At 43.0% G+C, this 26412-nt stretch overlaps 1 protein-coding gene across 2 annotated transcripts in view; it reads left to right on the forward strand.

The window, feature by feature from the left end:
* GUCY2C (guanylate cyclase 2C) overlaps positions 1-26412 on the forward strand; it is a 150720-nt gene that overhangs the window by 31754 nt on the left and 92554 nt on the right. For both annotated transcript variants that reach the window (XM_088468119.1, XM_088468120.1), the window contains 4 exons: positions 7654-7772; positions 12021-12117; positions 14746-14860; positions 23671-23806. In XM_088468119.1, coding sequence (XP_088324245.1) covers positions 7654-7772; positions 12021-12117; positions 14746-14860; positions 23671-23806 — 467 coding nt within the window. The remainder of the gene's footprint in view (positions 1-7653; positions 7773-12020; positions 12118-14745; positions 14861-23670; positions 23807-26412) is intronic.

The following is a 26412-nucleotide window of genomic DNA, read 5'->3' on the forward strand; positions in this document are numbered from 1 at the left end:
AGGATAAAAGGGAAACATACCGTTCAGAATGACGGCTGGCCCAGAACCAACTCCCTCGTCCTCCTCGGAGGTGGCCAAATTCCCCAACGAGGTGGGAGGGGTGATGACGGATTCCTGCGAGGGGGTAGTCACGAGAGGGGTGGTTGGAGGGGAGGGGGAATTGGGATGGAGGGGAAGTAGCACAGAGGGATGTGCGACAGGGTCTGGGCAGGCTGGGGAGGAGGGGGAATTTAGGGTATTTTGGGGAGAGGATGTTTGGCTGGGGGTTGGGGAGAGGGGCCGAGAGCGCCGTCTTTGACGGCGATGACGCCGTAGTCTTCGCTCTGCCCCTAAATGATGGAAAACAAATTGAGGTTAGTTTAGAACATCACCTTGTTAAACGCTAATTGTTGAACCCCAAAAAATGAAAACATGCACATGCAGATATGAGTACAAAAAATAAACAGGCCATACATGAAAACATGCACATGCAGATATGAGTCCAAAGAATAAACAGGCCATACATGAAAACATGCACATGCAGATATGAGTACAAATAATAAATAGGCCATACATGAAAACATGCACACGCAGTTAGGGCCACAAAGATAAACATGAAAAACAAAGTCAAATAAACTTACTTTCCGCTATCTGCATGCGAAAGCATGCCAGCAAGCGGGGCGTCCGCCGTTGCAGGTCGGACCACCTGCGCTCCAGCTGGCCGATCTGGCGGCGTGAGCCGAAGGAACGCAGGCGGCCACGTACCTCCACATATGCGGAACGCTTTTCCCGATTGGTGATGGGGGAGGCTGGCTGGTGATCCGCCTGTCCATCACCTCGGTTAATACCATGAGCTCGCGCCTGGTGAATGCCGAGGCTCTCATGATGGCAATGGTGTATTTTTAATAAAACAATTTTAATAAAGACCAGAAAAAAAATTTGATTGGCTAATGTATTTGGGTAATTAACAGGACCAATTCTATTGGTTAGTGTATGAGTCATGTGTTCGACAGGGCCACAAATCTATTGAGAGTTATGATAGGCTTGATGCAGTGACATGCGTAAGCTAATTTAAATAAAGAAATGAACCCAGTAAAATATGCGTGGGTAAAAACACAGAAAACAAATGGATAATTGCCTCAAACATGTATTTTGACAAATAAAAGCGAATGTTTAAGCCGTACGTATTCTGCGGGTAAACACAAACATGGACAAGAGTAAAGTTTATTGCATGTCAAAATAAAAAATAAAAAAACTTGTGACGAGCAATTAAGCTAATTGATATATTGATTGGCATGATACGATTGAGGGAGGTAGGCAGAATAAACGAGCAGGTAATCGGAATCTGACAGGCCCACTTCCGGTTTGTACTTGTGCGTGCGTTCCCTGCAAGCCACATTGGGGATGTACGCTCACTATTTGGCATGCTCGTTTGCTAGAGGAGGGGTCGGTAGACTTTGGGGAGGAAGTTTAGCTGCGTTCGAAATTACGAGCGAGCGCTTAAATTAACATATTTCGGTACGTACGCCGAACGTACAAACGGCCACTTGCGTCCGGGTCTGAATGAGGGCCATTGACTCTTTGCATAAACTTAATGTAATTGTCAATAAAAGCCTTTGACACTTATGCTTGTAATTTTACTTCAGTATACCATAGTAACATCTGACAAAAAGGTCTAAAAACACTGAAGTAGCAAACTTTGTGAAAACCAATATTTGTGTAATTCTCAAAACTTTTGGCCATGGCTGTAAAGTCTTCACTGTAAAAAACAATGAACAATATTTACTGCCAGGTGTATTTTTATGATTGCTACTTTTTCCTCCACTGGCCGGTGTGAGGTAATGTGGAGGGCACCGGACGCGTCTGTTTGAGTACGCATGAGGGAGTGCCGGTTAAACTGTTCCTTATAGATATATATTTAAAAAAAAACACTACACAGGGCAAAGTAAATTATATACCTGCAATAGTCTAAACTAGTAAAATGGACCTGGTATATGATGAGTCTCCTCAGTCTGCTCCTGTCCTACTTACCTCTGCCCATACTTACCCGATTTGTCTGATAGCCCCCACACCTTCGGAAGAATAGACACTTATCCCGCATGGGGAGAATCTAACCGACAATCCAGCGTCCGGTTGTAGGGGTCGTTTCCTAATGAAGCAATTTTATGATAATCACGCCATTTGCCACCGCCCCCTATTTAAATATGTGCAATTCACAGGATTTTCCAGTAAGGGGCAGGGCCTAATGATGCGAATACTCCGGCCCCGCCCCCATCACTGCTGACTCAGAAGACTTTCCAGGCCGCTCCCAGGAAGGTAAATGCAAATTTCCCTGCCACGACTGTCTCATCTCTTTTGGCGGAAGCCATTGGCTTGGAGGGCGGGGGAGACACACCCCCTCACTCAGATTGCGTGTTTCCGTCTGAGAACATTCCATTCTGCCTTATTATATAGACAAAAGCATGCTATCCCTTCTTCACAACCAGCTCAGACTTGCTGTCACTATTGTATAGTATTAAGGCTTAGGGGTCTATTCAGTAAACCTTGGAGCGAGATAAAGCACCAAGCAATCAGCTCCTAACTGTCATTTTCAAACGCAGCCTGTAAAGTGATAGGGGTCTATTTTGCTGGGGCTTGGATGAGGTGGAGTACCATCCAACCAGCTCCTGTCATTTTTCAAACACAGCCTGTGACATGACAGTTAGGAGCTGATTGGCTGGTGCTTTGGCCCTGATTCAGAGCCGCTCGTAAGCGGCCGCTTGTTCGTTCTGACCGATGTTCGCACATCTGCGCATGCGTACGGATTTTAATACGCATGCGCAAACCAGTCAGTGCGCCCGAAAATCGTTTGTTCACTATATAGCGAATGCCTGCTATTTTGAGTGACAGAGGGAGGCGTATGTGGGTGGTAACAGGGGAAGATGCTTGAAAACGGGGGCGTGGAATTCGAACGCAGGCGTGCTTAAAGGTCAAAACGGGCGTTTTAAGGGAGTGCATAATTAATACAGCAGCGTCATTGACCACGTCACTTGTTTTTTTTTTACTCTGAACTGCTCGCAAAATAGCGGTTGAAAAAACCAGCCACAAGAATAGCGAGCAGTTCATACGCTGTTCGATGTACTCGATTAATCTAATAAATAGCGGACATGACGTATGGTGCGAGCGGCAAGGGATCGTATTTTTCAAAATTACAACCGCAAGTTTTGCTCGCTCGTTCAGACTTAGAGGCGTGAACAGACCGCAATTAGCGAACGGTTCATTTGAATAGCCACCCCTTGTTTTAGAACGAATGACCGCAAATAGAGAGCGGCTCTGAATGAGGGCCTTTGTCTCCATCCAAGGCTTAGTAAATAGACCCCATAGTTAGGAGCTGATTGAACTTGGTACTTTGTCTCTCTCTAAGAATTAGTACATAGACCCCTTTGTAACTCACAACTTAAATATGTGTGTTTTTATACCGTGTTTTTGTTTTTATACCTTGGCTTCAGTCGCACTAAATAGCCCCTCTCAGCACTCCAGATCCTGTGCACCTCGGCCACGCTGCTCAAATTGTGCATCCTATTAGCACAAATAAAACAACTGGAAGAGACAAAACTGCATTGCCAGCACACACTGACCACTGGGGCATTGAGTGTCTCATTCATGCTGGGTGTCTTGGACACTTCTGTTAATGCTTAAATGCATTTTGAAAACAAAGTTTTCTGAAAGTGGGTATATGGATTCCACCAAGCAGTTAGTATCTTATAATTTATTGTGTCAAGTATAAAAATGCTGAGAAGTCCAAGCAAGACAATATTTAAGCTTTTTTATGGCCAGTGGGAGAGACCTCAGTGATTCAAGAGAGAGAATATTGTGAAGCACATTTGGCAGGAGATACAGAGGATAATACCCTGCAGATATTTAATGAGGAAAGTGACTAACATTATGCTGGTATGGACGGAGGCAAAGGGATAGGGGCAGCTAAGGAGGAGAGACCATTTTCCTCAACCGTAATGTCCATTTGTTCAACGTGTATCTGCCGGCTGCAGCTATCTATCCTATGCCATAAAGTACTGAGAAAGAACTTCACAAAGGACCATGGTCCGGTTTCAGTGCATATTATGCTTTTACTTGGGGGAGTAAAGTGGTTCGGATTACCACCTTTCCATTTCCAAATTTCCAGACAGGGAATATGACAAGGAACATAATCAAAACCGCAGTAGGGTGACAACCATTTTATTGATCAGATTACAGGCCCACACATGCCCCTTTATATACTATATGCTCAACAAACACCTTATATGTCTCAGAGCCCCCACTGCACTTCCCCCCTACACTACATCACTGTACTACATCACTGACTCCTCTATACCCTATAGTACACTGCACTACATCACTGCACTATATATCCCCCCCATACAATGCACTACATCACTACACTACATTAGTCCCCGTCCCCCCCTTCCTGATAACATTAGAACATCCCCTTACCTACCATACACATGCACTTAAAGATGTGTCCACATACATCTTACCTTTAGGCGCTACAAGTCGCATTAAACATAACGCGTGAGCGCTGTGCAACTCGGTAGTACCGAGCATCTTTTCATGCAATTTTTTACCTTCAAATGCGTATTGTGCGCACAGCAATGTGAATAGCATATGCAGCATGCCTATATTCTGTGTGCGACTGCAGCTGTGTCTGCGTGCTAAATGCTACGTTATAGCGTCAGCGGCTATGACGCTGTAGCGTAGCATTTTCCGTGCAGATACACCCGCAGTCACACACAGAATATAGTCCAAATCTTTAAACGGGCTCTCAAGACCCACTACTTCGTCAAGGCCTTCCACATACTTGCCTACCCTCCCGAATCAGCCGGGAGCCTCGCAAAAATTGGGTGCCGCTCCCAGCCCCCCAGAAAGGCAGACAAGCCTCCCGGCGGCCGACTCCCCGCAATTACCTGTGAAACTCCCACAGCGGGTTTACAATGCCTGTAATATCGACATTGTGTAGCGGGGGTGGGTCCAAAATGACGCGATCGAGTGGCCCTGCCCCCTCCACCCACAAGTGTCCGTCATCTGTCCAACCATACCCCCTTGTACCGGCCACACCCCCCTGCTCTGCCGATCTGGCTGCTCCCTCCCGGAAGGGGCAGCCAGAAAGTCGTCAACCATAGCCTTACAGCTCTCATCCTAACCCAGTTCATGCTCTTTCCTCCCTATCTACCCCATCTGTGTCATGCATGTCTGTCTGGCCCTCCCCTTTAGAATGTAAGCTCTCAAAAGCAGCTCCCTCTTCCCTCATGTGCTTCTCATTACACTTTCTTCTACTCCTTACTCTCTACAAGAGACCTAACACTTGACTGCCAACTCCCTGCTGCTTATTGTGAGTGTTTTAATTGCTAGTGCAGCAATGTATATAAACCATGTCCTTGTCCTGCACTGTAATAGCAGACCGGCCGGGAGCTCTGCTAAGATGCGTCCTCCTTGAAGGCACGCCCACCGGAACTTCTGAAACTAATATTTCGTAAGTATATTGAGTATATTGAGCCGATGTTCCCTCATTCTCATTTTAAGCTTGCGAGTGGTTCTGCCTACGTACTGGAGGCCACCTGGGCACTCCGGTACATAAATACAATACGTAGTGTTGCAATTAATAAATTCCTGATTTCCTGGGAAATGATTCCTTGCTTACACTTGACATAACTGACTGAGACTTATTGCATCTACGTACTGGAGATTCTGATAATATTGTGTCATTTTAAATTTAAATAGGGATTATTCGAATGTTTAAGTATTCAATTGTTTTGAATATGTTAAATCAAGACACCATCATTTTTAGGTAATTTTTTTTAAAGTTTATAATTATATTTTATTGAATAGTATATGTATTATGGATATAAATTGTGCATGTCTATATTTATAACCTTTATGAGTTTTTTGTCTGTAGTATTTAGACACAAAAATACTCAATTAAGAGAAATGCTGATCTGAGCACACCTAGGTCAACTGGTATGGATGATATGTTGATTGGCAAGGTAAATAATTGAATGAAGAAGCAGGTATATAAGGACGTCCTGTCCTGTATATGACTCCTCTTTGATAAAGTCCCCATATTGGAGCGAAACCGGTCAGAGATTTACCGGCCAGTGATTATATACCACAGTAGCTTTGCTGCCACGCTACAGAAACCAAGATCTGGTGCTGTGGAAGCCTAACAGACTGAGGCCTAATTCAGCAGTGCACACAAGTGCACTGCTGAATGCAGATTCCCGATGGCGTTTGTGGGTGGGGAGGTGGCAGCGATGGCCTCAGTTTCCTGAAATGGAAGCATGTCGCCGCCGTTGAGGCTGAGGGAAGAGGCCAGGATCTCCATCGGCTGACAGCGATTTCCTGGCCTCTTTCTCTAATCTGGACCCCACACAGTCGGCCAATGGTCCACAGAGTATCCCATGCTGTGTTGGACAAAGCAGCTTGGATACATAATGCAGCAGGAGGCGTAATGCCTCCTGCTGCATTACCATAATTGCAAGGATCGCAATTGTAAAGCTGCCTGCGTGCAGCTTTGTAATTGCGGTCCTTACTGAATCAGGCTCTGAGTCTCAAGCCGGGAGCTGGAAGCTCTATCAGCACAATTATACAAGTGACTGTGACTCAAAACAGAGAACTTTGTTTGGGATTGTGCATTGGAAACTCCCTTGGCTATCAGCTGCACACGTGAAACAGCGACCGGACCCCACTACTTACCAAGAGTGCCCACCGCGAGTGTGCTTCATAGGAGGTGTGTCCTTCCAAACTCAGCAGATTGTTCATGGGACTCTGCAACTACAGTAGGTAACGATGTGGTGAGAGACTGGTGTAGCAGTGTGTGCACTTATATCATACAGAAAGAGCTTCACATATTCATTATTGGATATTCCATATGTCATTCATTTGACAAGTGATTGCTCCAGGCACCAAAGATCCAGTGATTTACTTTCATTAGAGGCAGTATATTTTTTTATATATTTCAATCTTTAGGAGTGCACTTGAGTTTTTTATATTGGATAATGTGATTACTTATAATTGGCAATGTGAATATATGTACTGACAGGTATGCGGTCAAGAAGCCGGCGGTCAAAATGCCGACCGCCGGCTTCTGGACAACGTAATCCCGTCAAGGGATTTAACATAGGGGTCAAAATACCGACGCCTATGGTAGTCACGACGCCGGAATGCCATACCCTGCCATCCCGATTGTCCGTGACGGGTAAGTATTACACTTAGCCCAGGGATGGGGGGGTTAGGTTTAGGGACCCCGGGGGGACTTATGGTTACGCAACCCCCCGGGGAAGGTTAGGCTAGGGGAGGGGGGGTTAGGGTTAGGCACTAGGGGGGGAGGTTATGGTTAGGCACCCTTGGGGTGAGGTTAGGGTTAGGGTGGAAAGGGTTAGGGATACCTTCATACCATGTCGGGATTTTCACTGTTCTCCCTTCCGGCGTTGGTATGACATCCACCGGGTTTACATTCGGCGGTATATCATACAGATTCCGTACTGACATATTCCATTCCTATAAAGATTATTAATATTACATAGGTGGTGTCTTGATATTTTTTCTGCCATTTTGGGAATTACATAGTATATTATTTATCTGTTTATTAGTGCTTCACCTTTGTTTTGTTGTGGTATTTTTTAAATATGATTTTCATTGCAGGTACATTAATGCATTAGAGCCTACCGTATCCTATTTCACTGGTGCCGTGAGCTTCAGAGAAATCATTAAAGAAGTTGATCTGGAAAGGGTCATAAAAGACCCGAATCGAAAAAGCAATGGTAGGAAATTAAAATTGATGTATTGAAAACAATTAAGTAATATTAGAAAAAAATTATAAAAGTGTAAGTACCGTATCATTGACTATGTATATTTACTATTTAAATATACGCAGTGGCAGATTGTGATCTCTGTGTTCATGAGAATTACACCCAGAGCCGTAACTAGACTTTTTGGTGCCCTGTGCCAGAAAGAGCATTGGCGCCCCCCTCATTTTTCAAAGGGACATAATGCACCCAAAAAAGGGCCATGGCTTCATGGGGAAGGGCCAGGGAAGATATAGGAGAGGCCAGGAGATGCTGGGGATGAAATAAGAGGAAGCTACAAGCAAGAATGATAATAAACAGAAATTTGACAGGATCAAAGAGCGCCCCCTGACCTGTGGTGCCCTGTGCGATGGCTCCGGCCACACTACCCTAGCTACGGCCCTGATTACACCCATATTTAAAGTTCCTCTAACAGCTTCCATGGGCTAAAGCCATCTTCAGCCAGGGCCAAGATTCAGCCTGGGCCCTTTTCTGCCAGGGCATAGTAAATCTGCATTTCAGAACTTGGTATCTCCGACAATTTAGCAGCCTCCTTAGAATCCTGTGGCGGCTGCTTTGCAGTCAGAGATGGAGAGATGGAATCTGCATGTATGACCGCCGGAAGTCAGGCCGGCGGTTGAAATCCCGACGGCGGCAGCCCGATGGGTGAAGATCCCGACAGCGTAGGTAAGTAGGCTATCCCTAACTCCTTTCCCCCCCTAACGCTAACCCTCCCTTAGGGGTGCCTAACCCTAACCTCCCCTCCTAGTGCCTAACCCTAATCTCTCCCCGGGGGTGCCTAAACCTAACCCCCCTCCCCGCAGCCTAAACCTAACCCTCCTGGGGGTGCCTGACCCTAACCTCCCCTAGGGGTTGCCTAACCCTAACCCCCCCTTCCCCATGCCTAACCCTAACCCTCCCGGGAGCCCCTAAACCTTACCCTCCCCCCGCGGCTCTCTGCTCCCGATGCCCGGCTTACCTACGATCGGTATGCCAGGCGTCGGGATTTCGGCAGGTGGATAATGATTTCGACGCCTATCATTAGTCCCATGCCGGGATTTGACAGTTGGGAAGCCAACAGTCTGCATTTCGACCGCTGCCTTCCTGACTAATTACCAGAGAGACCACGGTAGATATTGGAGATATTTGCTGCGGTCCTTCCTTCTTAAATACAGTGGGTTTATTAATATTTGTGAGTAACCCCCCAGAAAATGGGTCTTTTCGGGGGACATCTGTAAATAGTTTTTGATACATGTGCCCCACAGTGTTTTAAATTGCTGTATATTTAGATATTGGCCTGTATTCAATTAGTTTCTGCCAGACTTTTCGCCGACATCACGTGTTTTGGACGTGAAAACTTTTCGAGCGCACTCCCACTTTACTCCGTATTCAATTCCAAGACAGGTGAAAACAGGACCCGGTGAATGTGAAAGAGGCGAAAAGTGCAGGTTGAATTGGGGGAATCACTGTGTACCCCAGAAAAAGATGGGCTGACTTCGGAAATCATTATGGTAGTTTAGTATAAGCCCTAATTGAACTAGTTAGGGTACTTAAGTGATGATAATTACTTGCTATTAGCGTCTAGGTAAAAGTGGTGAAGAATGGCATAAAGCAGTGTTTTTTAAGTAGTCCCATCAAATTTGGGTTGCTTGAAAATGGGTGTTAGCACATTTTTATGTCTTTAAAGTGATGTTTTAGAAAAAGTGAAATTCCTCCGTCATGCAAGCACCTGCGATCCCAAAAACACTTGGCCCCTTCTTAGAGCACCCCCAGAAGCTTATTTCGCTAGATTTTGAAGTTGTTCCCCCACTTTTTCATTTTCATCCCAAATTTCAAAGGCATTTTTTGGGGTGTTCTGGGAATTTATTTTTCCTTTTTTGGGGTGAATTGCCCTTTGGGGAGGGGTGTACCAAGGGTTCTGGGTGGTTTCCCAACATCTGCACCCCAAAATATAGATTTTGCACTTTTTTTCTCCTGCTATTCTGTGGAGAAAAAGTATCGCCTATTACAGTGCATTGACTTTCTGCATAGGCGAAAACGGACTGGAATTGAATACAGAAATAAATTTCTGGTGAAATTATCATTAAAAAACAGGCGAAAACGGTTTTTCGCTTCTAATTGAATACGGGCCATAGTTGGTTACCCTTCCAAAAGTTCTGGAAAATAATTGCTATCTACTGTATTTTCCTGTCCAGGAAATTAAATATTAATTGACTGATTGACTCATAATTTTTTCGCTTTATTTTAATAATTAGTAGCAAATTGATTACTACGCTAGGTGGTAGATAAATTACATTAGGGATGTGCAGGCTCGGATAGGTTCGAGTTTGCACGTGGAGTTCGGATTTTTCCCTCCAAAAAAACGGAACTCAGAACGAGGCAAAACGTCATCTTACATGGACGAACATCATCATTCCTGGACAAAAGACCAGGAATGATGATGTTCGTCCATGCAAGATGACGTTTTGCCTCGTTCTGAGTTCCGTTTTTTTGGAGGGAAAAATCCGAACTCCACGTGCAAACTCGAACCTATCCGAGCCTGCACATCCCTAAATTACATTAATAAAATCTCTTGATAATAAATCTGTTCTCTATTAATGAATATGAGGCCAGTTTTAATAACCCCATAACAGGTTTTATTTTGACTCAAGATACTAAAAAGTATTAAACAACATATATCAACATACACAAAATTATTTATTAACAGAAGAGGTAATACTACATACTCTATTCAGCATGTGTTTACATGTAAGACATATAGGTCTATTACAACTAAAGTTACCAACAATTGGCGATTTCAGCCAGTTTGTCAATATAGGTTTATTTACTGGTCTTATCTCGCTAGGTGCTATTAGATTCTTTAAGTTCGTATTCTTTCTAAAAGTAATTATAGTTTTCTCATTGATGCATGTTCTTAATATTGGATCTTGTCTAAGATTAGAGAAGTTATTATACATAATATTTTCAATTTTTCCTGACCTATTATTATACTTGGATATAAAGACACTGGTTCCAATTACCTATTTGTATCAATTTTGTCCTTTTCCTCTATCTCCCCCTATCCTCACTCATTGGACTTTTATTCACAAGGAGATCTGCTCTGCTGATAGATTTAGCAAAATTCATAGCTTCATTCAATATATATTCTGGGTAGCCTCTACTCCTGATTTGGATAAACATCTGTTGCAAAACCTCCATCTTTCGCACAATTTGATTCTTAAGCTGGCCACACATCTAAAGATTATCTGTCCAATCAGCCAACTAGTTGGTTGGTTGGAATGAAAATCTGGTAACGTATGGGAGTAAATGATGATCAGCAATTTGCTCCTAAATGCCAGAAAACAGATGAAAATGGTCGTCAGACAAGTGTGTTAAATGTTTGATCTAAACAATTTGTTCAAACAACAATTTTTGTCAATTTTCCGGCGTTTGGGAGCAAATTGTTGATTGTCATTTGCTTTCATACCTTACCAGATTTTCATTCCAACCGATCAACTAGTTGGCTGGTTGGACAGATAATTAGATGTGTGGCCAGCTTTAGTCTATTTCCAATAAGATCTGCTACATAGTTACGAATTCAAAAGACTTTGGACTTAGTTACAAATATAAGTGACACATGATAATGAATTTGTATTTATATTAACTGTGGCTTAGATCCCTCAAAAGAGCACGGCTCTAATTCTCGGTGCTATTTCAGCTCAATTCATTTATATTTCACTTTTGAATTTTTGTCTATTGTTTATTCATATTTTTGTGTATGTTGATATATGTTGCTTAATACTTTTTAGTATCTTGAGTCAAAATAATAAAACCTATTATGGTGTTATTAAAACGGGCCTCATATTCATTAATAGAGAGCGGATTTATTATCAAGAGATTTTATTAATGTAATCTATCTACCACCTAGCACAGTAATCAATTTGCTACTGACTTTTTTTGTGAGAGGTTTATTCTTTTATGGTCTGAACACAACCATTATTACTTACAGCAGGTGTTGAAAGGTGTTTTGATATTTTCAACAACGCCCGGGTGCAGGCACTGGTTGCTTGTTTTATATTTATTTGTTATTTTAATTATTGTAACATTGGCAAGATACAAATGAGTCATAAATAAATAAATAGTGAAGCAAATGTTTTATAGTAAATTCGGTCAGCTTTTTATGCTAATATAATAGGATCTTGGAAACAAATTCTAAATGGTTTACAATTATATTTCCTATTACAGTACTTCTCATGTGTGGCTCACCCGCTGAGGTTGAAAAGGTAAAAGTTACAGTGAAAATTCCTGATGAAATGGTGATAATTCTTCTTGATATTTTCAAGTAAGTATGTATCCATAGTGTAGGATTAAAATATCAAGCTTTGTAGACATTGGTTACACGCACTGGGAGCAAATAACTTTTCTGGTTGCTAGCATGTAAATTAATGGAAAATAAATTGAATGTACAGTAAGAACTACATACACTGAGTGGCCAAACTATTATGACCACTGAGTTAGCACTTTGTTGTGCCACCTTTTAAACTTAATACAGCTTGAATTTTTCTAGGCATGGATTTTTCTAGCTGTCGGTATGTTTCCTGGGGAATGTTACCCAGAATGCAATGAACTGCACCTTCCAGTTCCTAAAGGTTTGATGGTAGCAGATCCAGAGTGATCCATTGTTTTGTGCTCTTGTCTCTATATCCTGGACCCTACCATCTACATGGTGTACGTTCATTGAAAACATGATTAGTCATCCCATATGACCTGTTTCCAAACACTTACTGTCCACTTCATGAGTTCCTGAGGAAACTGGTGGCATTTCACTCTGTTTGCAGCAAATAGCAATGGCGTACACACAGGCTTTATGCTTCTGTAACCCATACAATGCAATGTACAGTGTACTGCTCAATGGGAAGCCATCTAGATTAGTCCCTGATTTAAATTATCTATAATTTGATGCACTGTTGCCCATCTGTGTTGCCCTGAACAAGTCTTCCCACTCTCCGTGCCGCTTGAGCAACCAGTAGCCATTTAGGACCACAGGCCTTGCACTCAGACCCAATTTTCTGTTGGCTGATCTACTCTATGTACACTTTAACATCTGCCGCCATCGATCAATTTACCACTGCAGCCATCTTGCTGCTGATCACACTGATCTGAGCACCAACAATCATAATGAGTTCAAAGTCCATCACATAATTTACTCATTATTTCACGAGTGTCACCTTTCATTAGTCTCTGCATACCTTCACCTTTCCATTCTTATACAGATTCATACATCCTACAACAGCTTTATCTGTGGAATAGCTACTTTGCATAAAATTGCCTGGTGGTCATAATAATTTGTCCTCTCCGTGTATTTCATATAGAGATGCGTTTGGCAATAGAGCCTTCTCGCATCAGTTTGACAGGAGCCTGACATCATTGTTGGGAGACCCTGCACCTCCCACTACCTAACTCCCTCTTGGCTTCCCACTGCCCTCATTCCCCTTTCCACAGTATGACACTCCGCTTCCCTCCCATATTCCGGTTGCATTTCTGAGTGGTGGTGATAACTGAGGCCTACAACTCTGGAATACAGTTAACCATACTAAAGTTAAATATTTGATTTTGTTTGTAAAATGTTATCCTCACATAATATCTATATTTACATATGTTATGTTTCAACAGAAAACTAAATAATACCTTCTGCAAAATGTATTGACAAAACATCTTCTTAAGCAAACATAATAGATGAAGTCTTACTCCGACACATATGAGGCATGGAACGGAGGACAGAAGTTACAATTGCTCTCCCCCCTTCTATTTTGTCTGCTACTGTGCCTTAAGCCCTCATTTTATTATGTGTCCTTGGGTAAATGTACCAGTGCCTGCAAATATGCCTTAGGGGTTGATGTATCAAGCAGTGAAAGTAATAGAGAAGTGGAGAAGTTGCTCATAGCAACTAATCAGCATCTACCTATCATTTTATAGAAAGTACTTGACAAATGCTTCCTCAAATCTGATTGGTTGCGATTGGCAACTCCTCCACTCTTATCACTGCTTAATATATCAAGTGCCTACTACTTATTGTCTGTATTTTAGGGGCCTTATTGTCCTGGCTTTTTGTCTTAGTTAATCAGACTTGGTTATATTGAATCCTCGTAGATTTTAATTATATTCTCATGACTACAAGTAAACTAAAATTAATGGCAACTAAAAGTAGTTTAAAAGTCAAAGAGGATTCCCTATTGTGGGTTGGATGAAACCCTAACAGGGATGCCTGCCCCCTTACATTGTTACAGTGGCGTCACAAGGGGGGTGCAGGGGGTGCGCGCAGAGTTGTGACACCAAGGTGCAGACTCCCCCTCAGTGACAGGAGCCGGGTGCTGCACTGTAGTACTAAATGCAGCACTCAGCTCCTGACACTGTGAGGGATCCGGCACACTGCACACAACACAGCCCGCACAAATGCTGTGCATATAAAGGTATACTTTGCTGTATTACACAGTGGGCCTGATTCAGAGCCGGACGCTCTGAACGAGCGCCTGCTCTGAAACAGGGCGGTTGGTTTTTTTTGGAGCATCCTCCTGGACGCTCGCATAGCTGTGGGTTACCACCCACAGCTTATGCAAGCGTCCATGATGATGGTCGCGATGGTCAAGACCATCGCGACCATCGGGCTTGCGACGAGACCCTGCGGTAGGGTCTCAGTAACCGCAAGCCCTGGAGTGATTTTGGCTCTATCAGAGCCAAAATCACTCCCACTGACATCACTAGTGATGTCAGTGGGGCAGGACCCAGACGGTAGGCGTTCCCATGGGAACACCTCCGTCTGGCAGCCACGCCCCCTCGCGAGCGGGTCCGAACCAGGCCCTGTGTGTATATTTTTCATGTGACATATATCAGAATTTTGTTACATTATACAGAAAATGTAAAGGCTTGTAAGCGTGTAACATCTGGTTCCTTATTCGCTTTCTTCCCACAGCCCAGTGTATTTTGAAAACCCTACCTATCCGCACTACATGAAAAATGTGTTAGTGCTGACATTGCCTCAGTCCAATTTCAGTGGACTTTCTGAAAATTTTAACACCAATCAAGTGGTAAGTCACTGCATGTCTCTACACATCTGACTGAACTGTACTGTATACATTAATAATCTCCTATATCTACTTACTACAGTGGTGCTTAGCATGCTGTGGAGGCCCAGCTCAGGTTTTACATCAAGATTAGCTAAACCATAGACATAAAGAACAAATAGAGCTCATGACAGTATTTCGTATATAGGACCTGATTCAGACCCACTCGCTAAGGCACGCTCGCTCGCTGGGAGCGATTTTCGCCCATCTGCGCATGCGTATAATTCACTGTGCGTTTGCACAAGTCATTCGTTGCGATCTGATTTTGGTTGCTTGTAAGCCACTATCAGATCACTGCTTTGAGTGACAGATAGCGCCGTTTGTGGCTGGCAACAGGGGAAGGTGCTAGTGAACGGGGGAGTGGATGTGCGAACGCAGGTGTGTCAGGCAGCCCAAACGCCATTTAAAGGGCATGCATAATTAGCAATGTAGTGTCACTGTACATGTCACCTGCATGTATTTCAGCCAACACAGATCGCAGTGCTTGCAGCAGGCTAAGGCAACCCCAAGGGCTGCGAGCAGCTCCGATGGCTCTCAATTTTCCCGATTAATCCTCTATTTCCCGGAGATGACGTCTGTTGCGAGAGGCAAGGGGGCATCTTTAGACACTTGCGAGCGCACTTTGCCTTAGCTCGCTAAAACATAGTAGGCGTCCTTACGCGACGCAGTGCGAACAAATCATCTAAATAACTGTCCCCTTTTTGCCAACGAGCAATCGTATCTTGCGAGCAGGTCTGAATGAGCTCCATAGTTATTATACATTTCATTGATCAGCAGATAATATAATATAAGTATACAAGCTTTATCAATTATCTCAGGAAGCAGTGATTGTAAAAATAAATAAATAATAAATAGAAAAATTAAATATACAAAACAAGAGCTAATTTTAGGCTACAGGGATCTCCATTGTCTAAGTCCATGCTGCATCCATGCAGTGCAGAGCCAAGTGAGGGCCCCCTCTACCACCACCCATAGCAGAACTTGCAGATCTTTTACAACCTACATCTCTTCACTCTAATTTGCAATTAGAGTTCACCGGAGATTAAGCTACACAATATCTATTGTCACTGGTTGATTGGTTGGTTGCTGACAGGAGTAAGTAAGTAGCACAATGGCAACATTATGTGGGCATCAGGATTATTGATTTTTATACTGGTGTGTAGTGGTATTTTTGGGTTGCTACTGTATATAATGGCATTACAGGCAATGTTCTACAGCAGGGGTGGGCAATAAGCAGCCCTCCAGCAGCTGTGGAACTACATATCCCAGAATGCCCTACCACAACCGGTCACTGCGAATATATGCTAATGAATGCATTCGCACTGCTGTCGCACCACAAGATGCAGATGCCCAGCACTACATAATACCTTACCCTCTTCTCACATCCGTACTAATGTGCAATTATGCAAAATCATCGGTAACATCGAGTAACATCGGAGCTGCATGCACACTTGTGGTTGACATGACCCTGCCGCAGAAGTTGCTAAACTTCCTGCACACAGTGAGTATTCCCATGCAACGGCGTTTGAACACACTGACACGCCTGCGTTCGCACGACCACCCCCCCCTCCACCACCCACTAATGGCACTTCCTGACAATCACTGAGTGTTGGTCTGCGTACTGCCTGCGATCGCATTCCCATACGCAGTGCCTGGTTCTTGCACGCGCAGTTCGTCTTATACGCAAGCGCAGATTGCAAACATCGGCCGGCTGTGTGCAAATGCAGCATTACGATCCACCCTGAATCAGGCCCAAAGTCAGATGGATACTTAAAGTTGAAGCAGCCACTGAAGAATTATGGGAATGGTCAAAGAGATATTCGGGGTTACTAAGCCTTGGATTTAGATAAAGTGAACGGAGAAAAAGTGCCGGCCAATCAGCTCCTAACTGTCATTTTTCAAACACCGCCTGTGACATGACAGTTAGGAGCTGATTGGTTGGTACTTTATCTCTGTTCACTTTATCTCCATCCAAGGCTTAGTAAAAATACCGCTTAGTTTCCAAAGATGTGTGGTTTAAGAGGGGAGATTACATTTTTAGTGTTGTATAAACTAGTTTTTATATAGGCAGCCCCTAACTCCCCGGTGACAGTGAGACCTGGTACAATGTGGGATAGAAGCAGGAAGACATAAGGCTCTGATACAGGATTCTACAGTAACATTTCTGTCCTGGTTTCCTGGGCCTCTCTCTGTTTGTTCTGCTTCTCATGGGCTGCTCTAATTGGCCCTGCAAACGGCATGTTATTCACAGCAATACACAGCCTAATATAAATTTTATGTAAAACATGATATTGTACATTAATATAAGAAACAACAGTAAGCTAAAGACATAGCATGTAGTGGAACATAGTGTATTATGATTATATTTTATTGATACACATTTATTAAACAATTTTCTTTTTTCACATATATAACATTCACCTTGCACTTTTATCACATTAATATGGAACTGTATTATTTCGCGTTGAGTTTTTGTTTCAGTGAGTTATATGTGTCTTTATAATGAGTACTAATAAAAGTTATATTTTATAATTTATTGGTCCAAGTGCACTGCCAGATAGACTTCTTTTCTTTCTCCTTTCTGATGAGGAGATGTCAGATGAGGCATGCTGTGATTGGACAGGATGAGTATATGAAGCTGGTGTAGAATGTAAACCTGGACCAGTCACAGGGGAGCACTGTTGACAGCTGGAGCAGTCTGAGCGCAGATCAAGGGGGGATTTGTCTCTCTAACACTCAGATAGTGATGACTCTCGAAGGCTGTACAATCGATGGTCATTGTTTTTAAAACATTGGTAGAAAACCATCCATTTTTGAGTATAGAGCAGACATAGACCTCAGCTATCCAGCTACCACCATTAATGGTGCGGCATTGTTGCCGCACCATAGAAAAACACTTGCCATCAGTCATAGTTTATCGATGGTTGCAAACCGTCGATGGTCAATGGCCATCCCTACACTCAGATGAACCTTCTCTCAACGCATACTCAATATTGCCGTGTGGAAGCCCAGCCCACCCCTTGGCACCCCGTCTGGAGCTAGGTCGCCTTAGGCAAGTGCCTAGGTCGCCTGTGCCCAAGGCCGGCCCTGCCCCCCACACTCTTCTGGCACACAGTATTTATCTCTCATCTCACTATCCTCCACATTATCATCTAACCACTGCTATCCCAGCATCTATACTACTGTCCTGTGTAATAAGATTGAAAAAATTATCTCCCACTGTCTGTCTATCATCAACATCTATTATATAATATCTGTCTACTTAATATTTGTATTTATTTTACTGCTGATGCATTCTTTACCTTAACATATACAATAATTTAGACATAATAACAAAACAAGGTAGAATAATCAAGGCGCAATATTTTTTAGAGATAGCAGCTCAAATATCTATCCTATCATGCCCAATACAAGATACAAATAATAATGTCCAACAAAAACGCTGAAGATAGAATCATTAAGCGCTCCTTATATACTTGTAACCATATAGTCATAAAGATGTTTCCATATAGATGTCTTGTCACTTCCATTCAGATTTCTCTTGTCTGTCAGTAATCACATTAGTTTTAGAGCAGGATAAAACTCATAAAGGTATCTTTACACATCCAAATAGGTATAGATATTAGCGTACCCAACTCATGTATAAACAGCAGGTCACTCTTATAAAGATTTCTTTTTCCTTGGTATATTCACAGTAAACATCCAAAATTTTGGCAAGTCATCTCAAAATATTTATTTAAAAAACTGACAATATAAAATCCAAAGAATCAAACTGAAGGATAAAAGCAAGGATAACTCCAAAATTTCAGGTACAGATAATACATAGGGGTTTAGGGCCTGATTCAGAGCTGAACGCTCTGACCAGAGCGCTCGCTCTGAATCAGGGCCCTCCTCCATGAAAATGGAGCGGCCTCCTGGACGCTAGTATAGCTGTGGGTGACCACCCACAGCTATAGCGAGCGTCCATGATGATGTCTTGACCATCGTGACCATCGGGCTTGCGACGTAGACCCTGCGGCAGGGTCTCGCTGCCACAAGCCCAGGAGTGATTTTGGCTCTATCAGAGCCAAAATCACATCCCACTCCCACTAGTGATGTCAGTGGGGCCGGCTTGAGACAGTAGGCGTTCCCATGGGAACGCCTCCGTCTGGCAGGCACGCCCCCAGCACGCCCACCAAAGGGGTCGTGCTGTCAATCAACATCGACAGCACGCCCCCTTTGGTGCGAGACCCGGAGCGATGAAAAGCCCGTCGCTCCCCGGGTCTCGCGCATGCGCACGACGGAGCTCCCTCCGTCGTGCGCATGCGCAGTGGGGAACATGGACCCGCTTGCGAGCGTACTGCCGCTCGCGAGCGGGTCTGAATGACCCCCTTAATCCATAAAAACAGTCCGGAACAGTCTCTAGGATTTTGTCCAGTACCTTATAAAATGGGGGTATCAGTAGTCAATTTTCCTCAAATATGGTTATTTTTTTGTATGATTACTGACGGATAAGAGGAACCTGAAAGGAAATGACAAGACATCTATATGGAAAAATTTTTATGAATAGAAGTATATAGGCAGCGCTCAAGGATTCTATCATCAGCATTTTTGTTGTACAATAATTTAAACACAGATACCGCCTTCACAAAGGGAACCACTTACTCATACCCTCCTTACAGTTCCTGCTCTGTACCCCCATTTCTGTACCTTGACCCCCTATATTCACTATCTATACTGTCTGCTCATACACAACCCTATCTAATCCCACATGCACATACTGTTCTCCTTCCTCTAGCTATACACTAAGCTTGTCACCTGACACCACTTATTTCACTCAACCTGCAAATTCCAACATATTTGAAATTTATGTGGTTGAACCAGTCAGAGCCAGCCCTAGGCAAAGGCATTATAAGCAAATATCTAGGTGCCGACTGGAATGCCCAGGAGCATCCGACGGCTCGGCTGCTGCCCCTCCCCCACCCAGCGCAGTCCCCCCCCCCACCTGCCTCTGCCGCGATTGGAGCTCAGCTCTGATCGGCAGCTCAGCCAGGTCAGAATGAGCTTCTGTACAGAAGCTCATTCTGGCCGGGCCACAATTAGGGGGGGGGCTGGAGGTGCACGTACACCTGGTGCACTGCTGTACCTGGCACCAGTGTCCTCCAGCCCTGCGCTGCAGGGGGGCTCCAAGCCGGACGCCCGCTGAGAAGTTATTGCCAGCGGGCGCCTGCAGTGCTGAGTTAGCTGGAAGCTGGAGTTCTCTCCTGAACTCCAGCTTCCAGCTCTCCCCATGTGCACTATAGGCCATGAAGTTTCTCCCATAGTTCCGAGGAGCAGCTGGGTGGACAGGGAGGCAGCGGATGCTGGACCGGGATTAAGGTAAGTGTTTTTTGTTTTTTTGTATAAGCGGCACTACAGGGGCATTACTATGGGAGTATTACTACTGTATATGGGCACTACTACAGGGGCACTACTACAGGGGCATTACTATGGGGGTATTACTACTGTATATGGGCACTACTACAGGGGCATTACTATGGAGTATTACTACTGTATATGGGCACTACTACAGGGGCATTACTATGGGGGTATTACTACTGTATATGGGCACTACTACAGGGGCATTACTATGGGAGCATTACTGTAGGAGCATTGCTATGGGGTATTACTACCGTATAAGGGCACTACTACAGGGGCACTACTATGTACGTAAATATGTATGTATATATGTATGTAAATATATATATATATACATATATATATACAGTATGTACATATATATATATATATATATATATAATTATATATGTGTGTGTGTAGGGGTAGGGTGCACAAGTCAAAATTTTGCCTAGGGCACCAAATTGGCTAGAGCCGGCTCTGGCTCCAGTGACATGAGGTGAGGCAGTGCCTTTCCTGTCATACTTAGGTGTACTCTACAGTTTTTACTGTAGAGGTTATGGGAATAATGTAAAAAAATATTATAAATGTCTTCTTTGTATTGTTCTGATGGTTTTTGTGGTCAAACCTCTGGAGTAAAAAGTGAATGGCAGGTGAGGCACTGCCTCCCCTGTCTACCTTTTCCACACATCCCTGATCAAAACATACCAAACTTCCAGCATTATTTACTGCTGCATCTTTGTATAATGCCCACATGAGCCCTTGGGTTCATATATGTATGTGTAAATCTGGCTCTGATACTAGCCAGTGTCTCCCCAGCCATTCAACTCACCGCAAGTTACTGGGTTGCACCAATATTTTAACAATTAACAATTATTCCACAACACATGGAACTACACACAATTCCATGGCAATAACCACCAACTTATCTTTAACCCGCTCATCCACCTTCTGCGAACCACAATTACATTTCCATATTCATTATCTATGGACCAGAGCTCCTCTACAACAATACCGCAATGACATATGGTTCTAGCAACACTCTGCAGTCATAGACAGATAAGTAAAACTTCTCATTTAAGCTTTAGATATTCTTGATTGGTATTTATCCAATCAACTATAGTAGCTATGCTAGGTAGCATGACGAAAACGTACACTTTGGGGTATATTTACTAAAGTGTGTGTTTTTAGAAGTGGAGATGTTGCCCATAGCAACCAATTAGATTCTACTTAACATTTATCTAGCACCTTCTAGAAGATAATAGCTAGAATCTGATTGCTTGCTACAGTAATGAAACTTAACGCATGCAAATTGTGACTCGTACACAAACTCAACTGCTAAAACATCCGCATTGTGTCCACCTCAGAATCAGGCCCTAAATCCTATTTCTCACTAGTAGAAATTATTCACCCAATTGGAAGGTAATATGGGCCGGTCACATCAGTCATCCAATATTGTGATTTTTTGCAAGGAAGATGAATTTAGTTTGATGTGCTGGGACCAGAATCAGAAAAGGTAACTAAACGTTAGAGATGAGCGGTTCGGATTCTGTGGAATCCGAACCGCTCCGAACATTGGGGATCCGAGTCCACCCGAACCCTGTTCGGGTGTTCACCGCCTGACTCGGATCCCCGTTCGGGGCCGAACGGCGGCCGCCTGATGTCGGATTCTCACTAGAGAATCCGACATCAGGTCTCCTCGTGTGTAGGGCAGAGCGCAGTGATAGCGCTCTGCCCTACACAGACACAGACACACAGCCGCCAGCAGCAGCTGTGTGTTTGTTACAGCAGCCAATGAGAGTCACACAGACTCTCATTGGCTGCTGCACGGAGGGAGCCGGCTGGAGCTCACACATGAGCTCCGTCTTCCGGCTCCCTCCTCAGCGTGTGACAGAGCGGACGGCGCGGGAGCGGGGATACAGGTAAGTTTTTATTTTTTAATTTGTGCAAGGGCCGGGGGCGCTACTGGGGGGGGTCTGCTACTGGGGGGGGCTATACTACTGGAGGGGCCTGCTACTGGGGGGGGCTATACTACTGGGGGGTCTGCTACTGGGGGGGCCATACTACTGAGGGGCCTGCTACTGGCGGGGGCCATACTACTGGGGGGGGCCTGCTACTGGGGCAGCCTACTACAGGGGGGGCCATAATACAGGGGGGGCCCATACTACAGGGGGGGCTACTACAGGGGCAGCCTACTACTGGGGGGGGCCTGCTACTGGGGCAGCCTACTACTGGGGGGGCCATACTACTGGGGGGGCCATACTACTGGGGGGCATACTACTGGGTGGCATGATAATGGGGGGCATACTACTGGGGGGGCCTGCTAATGGGGGGCATACTACTGGGTGGCATGCTAATGGGGGGCATACTACTGGGGGGCCTGCTAATGGGGGGCATACTACTGGGGGGGCATTCTACTGGGGGCACTGCATAGTGGACCCTACTACTAAAGGGACTGCATAGGGGGCACCACTGCTGGGGGACATTGTGTAAGGGACACCGCTACTGTGGGCATTGTGTAAAAGGGTCACTACTGTGGGCATTGTGTAAAAGGGGCACTACTGTGTGTCGTAACATAAATAAGAGACACTACTTTATGGTGTAATGTGAATCAGGCCCTATGTGCGGTGTAATGCGAATAAGATTGTGCACTGTGACTCCTAGGGCCGTAGCCCACTTTGTAAACAAGTACTGTGACTCTGCTGGCCGTACCCCACTGGGTGGGTGCACTACTTTTCATTTCTGCCACTGCTGTGTGGCAATGTGTCATAGATGTGCTTTATACTGTGGTGTCTGTGTCGTTGTGCCGCTGCTTTGTCGCTTAGTGTAACCAGTCGGCTCACTGCAACCTTTGGCCAATAATGTTGAAAACAATATTATAAGCTGTGATATGGTCTAAATTGACTGGAAATTAATGTTATTGAGGTTAATAATACTCTAGGAAGAAAAAAAAGACCAATTTATGTGATTTTAGCTTTTTTTGTCAATTATTGTAAAAAAATCCAAATCCAAATCCAAAGCCAGTCACCGCAGTTTGGCAAATCCAAATCCAAATCCAAAGCCGGACGACGAATTAGAACCAAATCCAAATCCGGCAAAAATGGTCCGGCGCACATCCCTACTAAACGTACAGTAAGCATTAATAATTAATTATAGAAAATAATGAAAAAGTTACAATTTATTTTAAGAAAAAATTAATAAATTGGTTATAGCCGTACATACCATTCAACATATCTCTAGACTTGTAGAGCAGTTATATGTAGACTTTTCCACCTAGTCATTAGTGAAAATAGCTCTCTGTACATTGGGTACATTGTGGTAAGGTAACACAGGTCAATGTGATGATATGCAACCACATTTCACATAAATATATGTGTTAATATTTTTCTGCATTTCAGCTAAAAGATGACTATGCTACAGGATATCTGGATGGGGTGCTAATGTTTGGCCATATCCTGAAGAAGTTTCTCAAAACAAAAGATATCAACAAAAAATTTAGTTTCCTTCATGAGTTTCGGAACATGTATATTGAAGGTGAACTGACATTTCATACTGTAATTATATTCACACACAGAGACCGTAACAATACAAAAACTTTCCTGTTCATGAATTTTTAATCATATTACAAACTTAATTTAGAACACAATAAAAACATCATGGGTCCCCTGGCATAAATGAAATAGAATATCAAGTAAATATACATAAACAGTCACAGTAAAGATATGGTTAAATACCAAAAGTAATTGTGTCACTAAAGTAATTTCTGCATACACTGCCAGATAAAATGCCTGTCAGACCGACATACATTTTATCCGGCAGCCTGACAGTCCGCAGATATTGTGGGCATACACTGGGAGATGTCACACATGTATTGGCCCCGATATCTGCGCTTCGCCCCTGGGAGAGGAGACATTTCCCCGTTCCTTCCCTGTGAAGAAAGAGGGGAAATGTCTGTCAGTCGGCCACAGCTGGGCATACACTGCCCAATGCGGCCGACATTTACCTTACAAAATATCACATCGGACAGGCATGCTTGATGATATTTTACCCTTGATTGTCCGCACATACAGTACAATTATCGTGGCGATCCGCTGATATCGGGTGGATCGCTCCGATAATTGTATAGTGCATGCCCAGCATAAGCAATAGGGTTAAATATCAAGTCAGTGTTAAGATTTCATTTATAGGTGTCACAGTTCTTCACAATACACTGGTTTGTGATAGCAGTATTGGATTAAGCAGAAACCTGTCTGTTAATTTTGTTCAAAAGATTATCATTTTCTATGAATATCACAATGAAAGACATTTACTGTACATCTCCTGAATGTGAGTATGATACAAGAACTGTTTGTTGTATATCTATATTGTACTATTATTTTCAATGTTACACTTTGAAAAAGGTACCATACTCACCTAACATTAATAGAAGATTTAGAGTAATTTCCACACTCTGAAAAAGTCTTCAGAAGAAAATCACTAATTACTGTATGCCAGTAGGCTTCATCATATTATATTTAATGAAATTATCGAATTTTTTTGTCTGAGGAGCAATAGCATTGTTATGGTGTCCCCTAAATTAAGTTTTTGATGTGATACATTCTTATGAGCAGTTATCTTGGTTTAATATTAATATTTAGATTGTTTGTAGTATATATCTCTTTTGTTGTTGTGTTGAGCATTATATATATATATATATATATATATATATACAAACAAGAAATGCCCCTAGAGTGCACTTAATGTAAAATCTGAACAATATTGAGGAATTAGATTGAAGCAGCACCTCCTAATTGGCACCCTGTTAGTCTGATGCCTAAAAATAATACAAAAACAATATAGAAAGAGGGAGCTAAAGATAATAAAAAACATTACATATACCTAAATAAGTAATGTAATAGTGCCAAGCACTTGTTGTAAACAATTACCTTATTTAATAAAATGTAGTACATCAGATTCGAATGGCCAAACGAAAATGATTCTATATTGTTCCTCAAAGAATTATATAATTTGATAGTAATACAATTTGATAGAAATAAAATGGTCCTGAATCCTTGTAATGGACAAAAAGTTAATTTGAAAGGTGGTATAAAGATTCAGATGACTGAACAACAGTGGTTCTGTGTTCTTCTTTCTGGGACCTTCACAGAAAGTTTTTTCAACAGATGAGATGGACTAACAATAGAAGAATAGAAGAATCCTTCAAGGGAACAATTTTTTCCTCTTGGTTTTACTGGAATACACCCTCACACCAAGAAATCACCCAGACAAAGAAGGCCCATTAGGCCAACATTAGTACAAGATTTTTTATTCAGAATAAACCATGGTTAAAAATATGAATAACCGTCTTACATTAAAATAATTATTCAGTTTACGGTGATAGCTCGCTACCAAGGACCATGAGCAATTCCACTTAAAATGTGAACCAACGCGTTTCGTCCTTACAAGGACTTCATCAGGGGTACAACACAATTTGTTCAACAATTTGTTACAAATCCAGTTCGTAATGGAACACAAAATATGTTTTTTCAACCGCAACTTGGACAGGAAAAATACTGACATGCTGACCTCAGTCACTCTCAGTGTTCAAAGGGGCTGATTTCAGTGTTGGGAGCACAGGAGAAAAAGTAATTTTGCACCTGGCACAAACTATAGTGATATGTAATGGATGCAGGGTTTTTTTGCATGCAGGGCAACTACTGGCTGCTTTTGCATGTAGCCCAGAAATACTGGACAGCTTTATTTTTGCACTGCAATTATATTTGAGCTAGGACATGCCCAGACAAAATTTTATTCTGTACACATTTTACATCTGCCTCATCTGCAGTTATATCAAGGCACAAAGTTACTTTTTTTTTTGCTTGCAAATTCAGAAGCAGCATGACCTTAATTTGTTGCATCTTAGCTGCCATTGTTCTAATGAAGCCAGATATCAAAATTTTGCCATATTTAAAAAAGATACTTTTCCACAATACTTTTTTAATGTGTTTTTTTTAGACATATGTCATTGAAATTTAAGTAAAAACACAAATATCATAAATTTGACTATAAAATATATTTTTTAATAATACACCTGCTCTTTGTAGGAGCAATGCCTAAAAAACAAAATTGAGAATGACATCTAGTGCACTGACATAAAAGAT

Source organism: Taudactylus pleione, unplaced genomic scaffold (assembly GCF_031769625.1).
Source record: "Taudactylus pleione unplaced genomic scaffold, aTauple2 ptg000080l, whole genome shotgun sequence".
NCBI classification, from domain to species: Eukaryota; Metazoa; Chordata; class Amphibia; order Anura; family Myobatrachidae; genus Taudactylus; species Taudactylus pleione.